Below are 12,152 nucleotides of genomic sequence, written 5' to 3' on the forward strand. Positions count from 1 at the left end.
TGCAACCAGGAAAACCCAGACCATGGGAAATTATTCAGGTGGAATCAATTGTAAGAAAAAGGGGTGGGGGAATGAGGAAAACCTGTAATTAAATTATATTATTAAAATATAAAAGTCAAACTCAGGAAAAACGGGGAGTGGGGGAGAAAGGCAAGCCAACAAAGAAAAAAAAAAAAAAAAAGCAAGACTAAACTATAGTGTCTAGTGTTTAGGGAAGCACACTTGGGTGGCCAAACTACCAGACAACACAAAGAAGTGATTATTCTAAAAGTGAGACTGGTGATTATTTTTCGGGAAAGGAGAGGTTTCTGGGATGGCTGGAAATCTTTTATTTCTTGTCTGGGTGGGAGTTATGAGGATGTTCACCTATAATAATACATTAAGTTACTTTTAAAAAGTAAAATGGACTGCCTGGGATATAAATCGTGAGTAGAGTAGCACATGGGCCTTATTGTCTAGTCTTTCCATTCTTTATGCTATTCAATACCAATCTCATAAAAGTCCATCAGAGTCAGTTTTGCTGCTTACAGCCAAAGAGCACTAACTGATACAAGTGGCTTTGGCAAGTTATCACTAGCAGCAGGGTGGGTACAGATAACTTTTTGGAGAAGTTTTGCTGTAATGAGAAATGGAATGGTAGCTAGAAAGGCATTGGAGTCAAAAGATTTTTCATTTTTTAAATGATGAACAATATTACAGCCTGTTTGTATACTGATGAGAGAAATTGATGATGCAGGAGAGTAGAGGACAAATGGTGCAAACTCCTTGTGTTGGAGAAGAGGAATTCAGTCCATCGAATGAGTAAGAGGACTGGTTTTAGGCAGGCACACCTTGATTCACCCAGATTAACAAGAGATAAAGAAGACTGTGGGCAAAGATATTGGTAAACTGTTGATGAAAGTTCTTTTTTGGAAGTATCTATCAACTAAGAACAAAGGACATCATTGCAAGTGAGGAGTAGAAAGGAGGTATTGGAAGTTTAACGGAGGGAAGAAGATAAGTATAATTGTATAGAGAGTGAGATTTGAGGAAAATAGTAGGGCGGAGAGGACAGGCCCAAGAGCCTACTTGAGTTGTCATGAATTTTGGGTAATACCAGGCATCATAATTGCATTTAGCTGCTAAGCTGCAGGTATGGAGTAGGCAGAGAACTGGATTTAATAAGGATTTGGATTCTGCCAGATAAATCTGGCAGAAAGAGAAAGGGGCCAGGATGCTGAGAAGAAGTAGAGGAACTTAGAGGCCAGCGTATTGGACAGGTGGATATAATACATGGATATTGAAACCACCAAAAATTATCCCATGAGTAATTATTAGAGAGAAACAGACGATTAAGTGCTAAATCTCACGATGAGGTCTAGCAACCTGGAGATCTTACACATGACCTCCACAAGGAACAGTTGTGGGTGATACCATAAACTTCCGAGGAGCTGGTGGTTTTAGTGAGGCAATAATTGCCAGAGGTTACAATGAGAAATAAGTAGGATACCCACCCCACTTCCAGGTGCTATTGTATATGACATGTGGGGGAGAACACAGTCATCAATTGAGAGGGCTGCAGGGGAAAGGTGTGTGCTTAGGGGAGAGTCAGATTTCTTAGAGCAAGATGAAAGGAACATTCAGCACTTAAGGGCATGGAAGATTTTGCTAATAATGGACCTGAGGCTCAGAGGTTAGGTGACTTTTTCAGGGTAACACAACTAGTGAGAACACCTGAGGATAAAATCCAGGGCTTTTTCTACTATAGTAGACAACAGTCTATGGTTTTTACCTGACGTAGTAGGCCTATACAAGCAAAAAGAACCACAAAGATCAGAAAAAAACCCCAAGAGAAATCGCGAAGCCCGACGAGCCCGCAAGATCCTGCTTGTTGTTACGCCAGCGCAAAATAATTCCCCGGTCCCGTAATGACCTGTGGGTCTTGCGTGTTCTCGGCTGGTCATGACCGGAAGGAGCCGAGAGAAAGGCGCCTTGCATGGCGGGAGACATAGTCCTCCCAGGAAGTCCCTCCTCCCCAGGAAGCCCGTCGGCGCCGGCGCAGACCGCTCTTCCGGAAGCGCGGGAGACTCGGTTTGTGGTGGCTTCGCTTTGGCGGTTGTGCTGTACTATTGTTAGAGGCTCCATTTTCCCGATACTTCATAGTTTCAGGCCATTTGAGGCATTTGAGGCCATTTGAGGCGAAATGGCTCCGGGCGAGAGAGGAGCAGGCGCTGGCAATGGAGAAGCCGCCGCCGCCGGCACCTCAGGCTGCCCGTAGGGAGGGAGCCTGAGGGGCCCTCTGAGTCGTTTGAGCCTGCGCCTTCTACTTTTGCTGGGCCCTTGCCTCCCGCCAAGATGAGCTCGGCTTGGGTCACTTGTTTCGAGAAGGAGCATCTCTGGATGTATCTGCAGGCGCTCGGCTTCGAGCCAGGCCCGGCGACCACAGCCTGCGGAAAGATCGTGTCGCACACGCACCTCGGAGTGTAAGGACGCCCAGACCAGCGGCGCTGAGCGGGGGAGTCTGAGCCTGGTGGCGCTGGGGTGACTTGCCGTTTTGCGGACCTCACTGGTTGATGAATCTAGTAGTCGAGCAGATTCTGTGACTTGGCTCTGGCTACAAAGTCCCTGCGCCCAGTGGCTGCTAGCCTGGTGGTAGACACTAACAGTTAGGGGACTTTGACGGGAGCGCTTTGTAGGGGAGTAGAGTCAGAGTTGGGGCAAAACTGAAGGGGCGGGTTATTCCTGCTTTAGTAGCGAAGCTGGGTGGCCCGTGAAGTCGAGGATAATGGAAGAATGTGGGGAACGTCTTCCATTATGTGCGAACGCCTTTAGGACTCAGGAGCCTTTCAGGGTGGTTACTCTTTAGTTTATAATTTCTATCTCTTGAATTAACAGAATGAAGCATGCTACACTTAGCAAAACAAAAACAAACCACAAAACAACAACAAAAACAGTAGAAGATGGTATTAAGATGAGAAGTAAAAGCCTCTTCCTACTTTTCCGCTAATGTTGTGTCTCTGATCATACAACTAATTACTTTGTTCATATTCCTGTGTCTTAATTTATCAACTTTAAACAGTGTGTATTCCCCACTATAGGTCAAGGGAAATTTGGCATACATAGGCTGTTTCCTGTTCTAAATCTTCTTGACCTTTGTAATTATGTAATTTCGGTTCTTCTTGTGGCAGTGTTTAAATAATGTACTTACATCTCTATTTCTTGATATATCAATGTCAAAAGATCTTTTGATAATCCACTATATAATTTCACAATGAATGTAGCTTATTTATATGCTAATTAACTACCTTCACCTACAGTTACCTACCCTCCTCTGCCTTCTCCCTCTTGACTTTTTTCAGCTGTATTGTAACTGTTTTACTCTCAAGGTTTAGAGTAATTCAGTTTTGTTTTGTAACTATTTGTTTAGAAGTTACTACTATTTGTATGTAGAAGTGCTTTGTCTAAGAAGTCTAGTCTAAAGATTGACAGTGATTTACCAGCATTCATCAGGTTATGATTGTGTATTAATGAATACTCCATTTATCTCATAAGATTTGATGCCCCACAGAACAGTCTCATTTTTCTCTGTACTGGCAGAGAAACTTAAAGCTTCTCTAGGTCTCTGCTGAGAATGGTTCCAATTGCCACTGCATCCTTCTCTCCAGTGTTTTAGCAATCTTAATTTTCTTTGCTCTGGTTTAATTCAGTTGCAGTCTGCTTTTGAAAATTAGTTAAAATCTGTCAAGTCCTAGTCCAGTGATGATAGATTTTTTATTTTTAACATTTTAACATAGGTTTCCCCCTGCCACACCCCTACCCTGTGTCTTTAGAGTCATGCCAGTTAGTTATTGGGAGGGATCTACTATTTTGAAACTGATATCCCCTTTATAATATGAAAACCATGAACATGGCATCAAATCTACTTTTAAGTTTTAAAAAAGTTTGTTCTCTTATATTCATATATGGTAAAATTCATTGCTTTTGATGTGCAATTGTCTGAGTTTCTACCTTCTGTGACCATAATTGTGTAACCACTTTTCTCATAAAGTTAAATATACACTTAACGTATTATCCAGAAATTCCACTCCTAGATATTTGCCCCAAAGATTTGCATTTTGGAAAAATCATTCTGGTTACAGTACAGAGAATAGATTAGAGGGGGAATCAGGGCTTTGCAGTTAGGTAAACCTAAACTAAGGTGACAGTGGGAATGGAAAGAAAAGGTGATTCATTCATTTGTTTATTCAACAGGTATTAATTGAACACAGTATTGGACCTGGGTATACAGTAGTGAATACAGTAGACATAAACTTTTCCCTTATAAAATTTCAGTCTGGTGGGTTAACAAACCTTTAACAAGTATCTTATTAAAAATTAGAAGTGTTGAAGAGAGCAGAATACTATATGCAAAAAATAACAGATTTGAGAGATGATAAGGAGATAGGAACTTCATTTGTATTTGCTGAGGAATGGAAGCATTCCAATGGTAAAAGAGTTGTCTGGCAAAAGGATAAGAAACATGGGAACTTTAATGTTACTCTTCTTTTCCCCCCTAACTCAAAAAAGCTTATTTCAAGAAAATAGCTTTATATGTTCACAGAAATACTCACATCTATTTGTCATGTCATCTGTATTATGAGGATAATCAAACCACTTTTTTTTAAGTTGAGCCAATGGAAAATAGGTATGGGTCCTTTATTTATTTTAATTTTTTTTCTTAACAGAGATACTGAGTATTGAACCCAGGACCTCCTGCATGCTAAGCATGAGGTCTACCACTGAGCTGTACCCACCCTGCTTCAAACTACTTTCTAATGTCGTTAGGATTAGATAAAATACTTCATTTTAGAGCAGTAAGCACAGTTCTTAACCTCATATGATTGTAGTGAAGATTAGATGAGTTACTGCTTCTAAAAGCCTTAATTAAAATACTATCTGACAAATAATAAACTCAATAAATATTCAGCTATTTTTATTATTATTCAGAAAATGTTGGTTGATGTCATCATCCTCACCAGAGCATGTGCTGTTGTTTTCTCTACCTAAAAAGCTTTCCTTTTCTTTTTATAGAATGTTTTCATTGCAATAAAACAAGTTCTATCAGTTTTCTTCTATTTTATCTATATTTTCAGAATCAGCAAGTAAAAACATGTTTTTCTTAGTTGGCTATAAATATATACATGAATTAGAAAAATTAATTTGCCTCGACCTCTTGAACAAAATGAAAAATATTAATTTGTGTCAGATTCTTACACAGCTTCAAAGGATGTTCAGTTTTATTAACATTTTCCTTATTTTTTCCCCCTGTTTCTATTTCTTTTAAACCATTAGGAACATGTTTGACAAGCTGAACCGCGATGCCTTTCAAATAGTTTCTTATTTTTTGTTTCAAACGCTCGACCAGTCTCTCACCAAAGAAGTTTTCAAGTGAGTAAAAGTTATTTCATTTTCTTTTTGTAAAGGATTTGAAAGAGATTATGCCTTGATAAAAGTCAGAATTTCAGTTTTGGCTTTTGACTATTGTCTTGAATGGATGTAACAAAAGTCAGGTTTGAGTCTTACAAATTTAGTATTTAACCTTTATAAATTTGAGGGGTTTTTTTGGTCACTTATCTTAAAATCGTTGTAGATTTCATAAATAATCTGGATCTTGTTTTATAAAATTAATTCCTAACTTTCTTCATAGTCTTAATTATTAAGCAGAACAGTTAACTGGTACTAATCTATCTGTAGGCTTAATTTTGCTTTACTTGTTGTACGTTATCCCTTCCCTTACTCCTTTTTTTGTAGGCGATACTATTTGTTTTGTCTAATTTTATTTTGTAGGTCTCTGTAAATCCTTATATTTTTGTCAATGACATGTAAAAGTGTCAAGTGCTATAGACAAAAATCATTTCTGTTAATTAAATTTAGCCTATTGTCATATACTGTTGTATATGAAATAGTTTAAGGAGGAATAAAAATGTGAATACTCACTAGCCTTGGTTCCAAGTTATTTTGCATGTGACTTGGGTTTCTTCTGTCAGAAAAAGTGTTCAAATTTGTCTTACTGTTTATATTGTGTCATCATCCTCTTATATAGAAAAGCAACAAATCCATTGTTTAGGGCATTGTTTTTATTTTTGATAATTTATTTTTAATATTTTGCCTTCAGTTAAAGTTATGAGTGACCAGGAGAACAAGTATATTTGAAACATATTTTGGAAATCCCTGTTATTAAGGTATAGGGCTTCCTCTGCTCAAATAAAAATAGCTTTTCTGATTTTTTCCTCCTGATTATAAACAAAATACAACTCATTTTAAGCAATTCAGCAAATACAGAAAAAGTTAAAGAAGGAAGTAAAAATTATTCCTACACCCACCAACCAGAGAATGACTGTTGACATTCCACCTTTTTAGTCCCTTTTTTCTTTGCATGCTTAATTTCTTTCTATGAGTACAGAATGTGTGTTATGCTATAGAATATGAAAAAGTGGGACCCTAAACACATAATTATGCCTCAGAATGAAAATTTAGGCAAAAGTGGTTATCAAGAGAAAGCAATAGGCAAATTTTAAAGTCCATTATTTTCGACTAAAACTGAGGCAAAACTTTTCCTTTTAATAATTTTATTTTTTGTCCAGAAAACAGTAGTACCCACTAACTACTCTAGGAGCCGTAACCTCCTATGCCATTCCTTCTGTGTTTTTCATGTGTAACCATTTATGTTTCTCTCTTTTTTTCCCAAGGCTTAACATTCTAATTTACTTATACCATCTTTATGCATTAGTGCAGTGAATCCACTGAGAGTGTTGTCTTTATTAGCTGATTTTCATTAATTTTAATGACACATTTCTTAATTTAATATGTATATTTACTGATTTTTAAAAATTCACTAAACTGAATTTAACCCCATAGAAACTTATAAAGAAAAAGATCTAATTTTTTATAGGTTAATATCTCTTTTTAGGTGAAATTTATGAATGTTCATCTTGATTTAGCATTAATGTTTCTATATATAGGAGATAAGTTTTATGTTTTTAAATTTTGCTGAGTTTTTTTTAATCATAATTTTAATTTTGATTTTTGTTTTTAAGACTTTGTTGGCCTCCATTTGACCAAAAAAGTGATACTGAATTCCGAAAACATTGCTGTGAATGGTTAAAAAAGATTTCTGTAAGTATGCTCTTTTTTTAAAAAAATTGTCTTTCTTGAAGATGCAAACTTTTAAGAAGTTAAAAAACTACATTAATTTTTTTCCAACTCTATTGAGGTACATTAATTATTAGAGGTGAAATCTTTTTAATGATTTTATGCTAACAGTATAAGCAAGGAAATCAGAATAATACTTTTTGATAGTTTTTGGTTAGGATTCTGTATATTCCTGGGAAACCAGCTTTGTTGACTAGGTGCATTGGGCATGATTTTTTGAGTTCCTGGGAGTTTAGATCACAGTTTTTGTATAAAGGAAAGTTTTTTGACCATAGATTATTTTAACTTATGTCCCCAAATAGTATCAATAATTGTGGCTTTAAATCGAATTATTTTTTGTGACCAAGTCCAGGAGTTTAGAAAGAGTCAAAAATTCAACTTGGTTCAAATGGAACAATTCTGGTCAATCCTGTTATGTTTTAAAAACAATGTGATGTAAGTATAAAGATTATTGTTGATAAGGTCTTCAAATCATCTTATTTCTTTTTTCCTTAGGCTGAATGTGGAAGTAGCTTTCCTCAAGTTGTTGGTTCATTATTTCTTTCTCCTGGTGGTCCTAAATTTATTCATCTGATGTATCACTTTGCAAGATTTGTTGCAATAAAATATATAAAAACCCATTCTAAAAGTAAGTTTATAGTAGGAATTTTTTGTTTTGATTCTTAAATTTTTATTGTTATTTACAATTTGTAAATCATCAAGAGATTTTAATAAAATAAGGTAAGAAAAATATTACTTTACCTCATAAGGCAAATAGTTATTCTATTGGTACTGTAGTTTAAAATCCTCTCATGATGAACATAAATAGCAATCCAGATTATTTAAACTTTAAAAAAAATTTTTTTTAAATGTCATTTTTTTTTTGTCTTTCTCTGGAATATTTCTTTTTTTTTTTTTTTTTTGACATTTTTTATTGATTTATAATCACTTTACAATGTTGTGTCAAATTCCAGTGTTAAGCCCAATTTTTCAGTCATTCATGGACATATACACACTCATTGTCACGTTTTTTTCTCTGTGAGCTACCATAACATTTTGTGTATATTTCCCTGTGCTGTACAGTATAATCTTGTTTACCTGTTCTACAATTTTGAAATCCCAGTCTATCCCTTCCTATTAAATGTCATTTTTAATAGTTGAACCTGAATTATTAACTTCTAGTCAGAGTAGTTTTTGCTCAATACAGAAAAGGGAAAAAGCCCCACAGAAATGTACAAAGGAAAAAGAAACATTCACTGTGCATAATTCACATATTCAAGGATAACACAGTTGACATTTTTGTGTATGTCCATCACATACATTCTTTTTCCAAACCTGTAGGTTTTTTTTTTGATGGCATCAGGCTATCCATAGTCTTTGGGGCCCGCTGTTTTCCAATGTAGTGAATATTCCCCAGTATTGATGAATATTTTTGCTCTCATCATGGTTCTTAATAGCTGCAGTCCAGTGCACTGTGGGTTACTCACTCAATGCCTAATCATCAGACATCTAGGTTCCTGCCATTTTTTGTCATTAGAAACAACACTGTGATGAATATCCTTGTATGAAAACTCTTATACAGCCCCAATTATCTCCTCGTACATTGCCTTGTGTGTTGTCTCTGTCACATACACCTCTCTGTGTGTTTTTATTTTTATTTATTTATGTATTAATATATTTTTATTGAAATATAGTCAGTTTACAATGTTGTGTCAATTTCTGGTGTATAGCTCGATACTTTGGTCATATAGGAACATACATATATTTGTTTTCATATTCTTTTTCACCATAAATTACTACAGGATATTGAATATGGTTCCCTGTGCTATACAGTATAAACTTGTTTGTCTATTATATATAAATTAGTATCTGCACATCTTGAACTTCCAATTTATCCCTTGCCACCCGCTTCCTCCTCTGGTAACCATAAATTTGTTTTCTATGTCTGTGAGTCTGTTTCTGTTTTGTAAATAAGTTCATATTTTTATTTTTTATTAATACAACCCCTTAAAAATGTAGCTTGCTGACCTCACAAAAACAAGCCAGTGGGGCCAGATGACACCTGTAGGTTGTAGTTTGACTCTAATACATTGTATTAAATGTTGTGTTGAATTTGTTAAGAGATTTATTTTGGCTACTGGCAATGTGTTGGAATATTTTAGTTCAAAATTGCTGGGTTTTTTAAAATTTAATTTAATTTTTTCCCCTTAATGGAGGCACTGAGGGTTGAACCCAGGACCTTATGCACACCAAGCATGCCTTCTATCAATGAACTATATACTTCCCACCTCCCCTGATGTTGCTGTTTTAAAAGGATTTGATCTATTTGTTAAATCATAGAAACAAAATATTGGATTTTTAAGCTAAGACTTAAAAGAATGCTGTTTGTACCTTATTAAATATGCTGCTTTGTTCAGTTGGGTTATGCTCATAAAACATGGGAAGAAAAAGATGAAAAAGTTGATGCAGTAAAATCCCATTCATCTTCCAATCTCTAGAGATAACCATTGCTGACATTTTGGTTTCTTTTCTTTTAGGTTTTCTTTTTTCTTTTTTAAGTGCTCATGTTGTACCTATGTGTTTTAATTATTTTGAATAAATAATACATCCTCATGATTCAAAAATTGAAAAGTCTGTCTTCCACCTCTATTCTCTAAGTACCTATTTTTCTATCCCAGAAGCAGCCAGTGTAATCAGTAATACTAGCAAATATGTATATATTCTTTTTTTTAAAACTCTAAATAGTGACGTACATCTGGTTTTGGATCTTGTGTTTTTTATGTAACAGTGTATATTGGAGATCATCCCTTATCAGTTCATACAGCTTCCTATTCTTTCTCTCTCTTCATAACTGCATATTTGAATGGATGTGTCATAGTGTATTTAATCAGACATACTGACAGACATTTGGCTTTTTTCCCTAATCTTTGCTATAAAAACATTGCTACAGTGACAAACTTTATATATATATCATTTTGTGTATGTTCAAGTATGTGTATATATATATATTGTGTGTGTGTGTGCATACATATATATATATATACTTTTTTTCCAGTTTATCTTCTGTGCTTGATTTTTAAAACCTGTACATGTGATCTTGCTTTATAAGCATTTGCATATTTTAAATTTAATGCAACATAAGTGTTTTACCAGTTTTTCTATTAGATGATCTGTTCCAGTTACATGTAACCCAGACGATTTTATGTGAATTGTGTGGGTTTGGATTTAGCAAGAGTTTATTGTATATAAGCCTTTTGTATATAATAGGACAACCCATGTGTATTTCTGGTTTAAAACATTTTCACTCAGCTTGTTCAGTCTCCAGATGACTTGTACATCCAGTGAACTCTCATCCCCTGTTAAATATTTAGAAATTGTGGATATCTCCTTGTGGTTAATGCTAGGACCTGGATTAGTAATGTTAATTATGGTGTGGGGTCACTATTTTCCAGAATATCCATCTTTATTGTATTGAGCTGTCTTGAAGTAGGATTTATTACATTTTATTACAGGTAAAGACCTGAACTCTGAAATGTTTGGATATATTGTTCTCAGAGTCTGCTTTGATCATTAGTAACGTAGCCAAGAATTACTAGAGAATTGGAGATTGGTTTTATTTGGTTGTCTTGTCCTTTTGGTCTTACTAGGAAGAAGAAGTAAGCTGATGGCAGCAGTGATGTGATTTCACCTCATCTCTTTTAATTGATTTTCTTCCTTTGTTGTTAAAAGATCTTGTTAAGAAGTTGCATATTTATAACAATGCATTTGTTCATGGATGTATCAAGCTGTAATAATAAGTATTATTTTGGGCAGGTGGACTGTACAAGTTTGTAATTTTGTAAAATAACTCAACTTCAGATATTTTTTTTTAATTGCCTTCTTTAAAAATAGGTCATCCTTGCTTTTGTTGAAATTAGTTGTATCTTTTTGTGTATGTGGTTTACCAGCTTTTAAGAAGTTGTTAAATGAGGTTGTTAGAGTCTCTCAGCATTAACGAAATTCAAGTTTTGATGTTTATTAGCTTGTAATTCTAAGTTTTTTATATTTTATTTGTGTTCTATATAGATTCTTCTGTACATTTTGTGGAGACATTTAATATAAAGCCACAAGATTTGCACAAGTGCATTGCCAGATGCCATGTCGCACGTAACAGATTTTTACAGATTTTGCAAAGAGAAGATTATGTTACCCAAAAATATCAGGAAAATGCACAGTAAGTAATACTTCCATAGTTAAGAAATGAAAATTCCTTTCTTTTTGAACTAATGTAATCAATATTCCTTCAGTGGCAATAATTCATGTCTGTCAAAACCACCTGGCTGTTATCTTTCTGTTTTAAAGCCAGATAACTTCTGAATAAAATGTTTTAAACTTTTAGACATACTCAGAAAGAGAAAGAAAAATACCATATGAGATCACTCATATGTGGAATCTGAAACAAAACAAAACAAAACATAAATACAAAACAGAAACAGACTCATAGACATAGAATACAAACTTGTGGTTGCCAAGGGGGCAGGGGGTAGGAAGGGATTGACTGGGATTTCAAAATATAGAATAGATAAACAAGATTATACTGTATAGCACAGGGAAATACATATAAGATCTTACGGTAGCTCACAGAGAAAAAAATGTGACAGTGAATTATATATATGTTCATGTATAACTGAAAAATTGTGCTCTACACTGGAATTTGATACAACATTTTAAAATGATTATAAATCAATAAAAAATGTTAAAAAATTTTTAGGCATACTGTAAATGAAAGTTTAGAGAAAAGGAAGATATGGTAGTCCAAAATTCAATTTCTTTTAAACATGGAAATACATTTCTAAGCTATAATTATACTGCTCATTTTATTTTGTATCCTTTTTTCTCTTGATATTTCATTCTGTAAATTTTTCCATATTGCCATAATGTATTATTTTTAATGTCTACTTAATATCTGTTGAGTATCCATTAAGTAGATGTTTCTTCAAATAGATATTCCATAGTTTCTCTAA

At 34.6% G+C, this 12,152-nt stretch overlaps 1 protein-coding gene across 1 annotated transcript in view; it reads left to right on the plus strand.

Annotated features, from left to right (window-relative positions):
* The first annotated feature begins 2,040 nt into the window (after nt 1–2,040).
* HAUS6 (HAUS augmin like complex subunit 6) overlaps nt 2,041–12,152 on the plus strand; it is a 34,892-nt gene continuing 24,780 nt past the window's right edge. Inside the window, exons 1-5 of the mRNA XM_045509894.2 lie at nt 2,041–2,462; nt 5,311–5,406; nt 7,056–7,134; nt 7,666–7,798; nt 11,215–11,362. Of these exons, the coding sequence (XP_045365850.2) occupies nt 2,335–2,462; nt 5,311–5,406; nt 7,056–7,134; nt 7,666–7,798; nt 11,215–11,362 (584 nt within the window). The 5' untranslated portion in view covers nt 2,041–2,334. The remainder of the gene's footprint in view (nt 2,463–5,310; nt 5,407–7,055; nt 7,135–7,665; nt 7,799–11,214; nt 11,363–12,152) is intronic.

The sequence above is a fragment of the Camelus bactrianus genome, chromosome 4, assembly GCF_048773025.1.
Source record: "Camelus bactrianus isolate YW-2024 breed Bactrian camel chromosome 4, ASM4877302v1, whole genome shotgun sequence".
NCBI classification, from domain to species: domain Eukaryota; kingdom Metazoa; phylum Chordata; class Mammalia; order Artiodactyla; family Camelidae; genus Camelus; species Camelus bactrianus.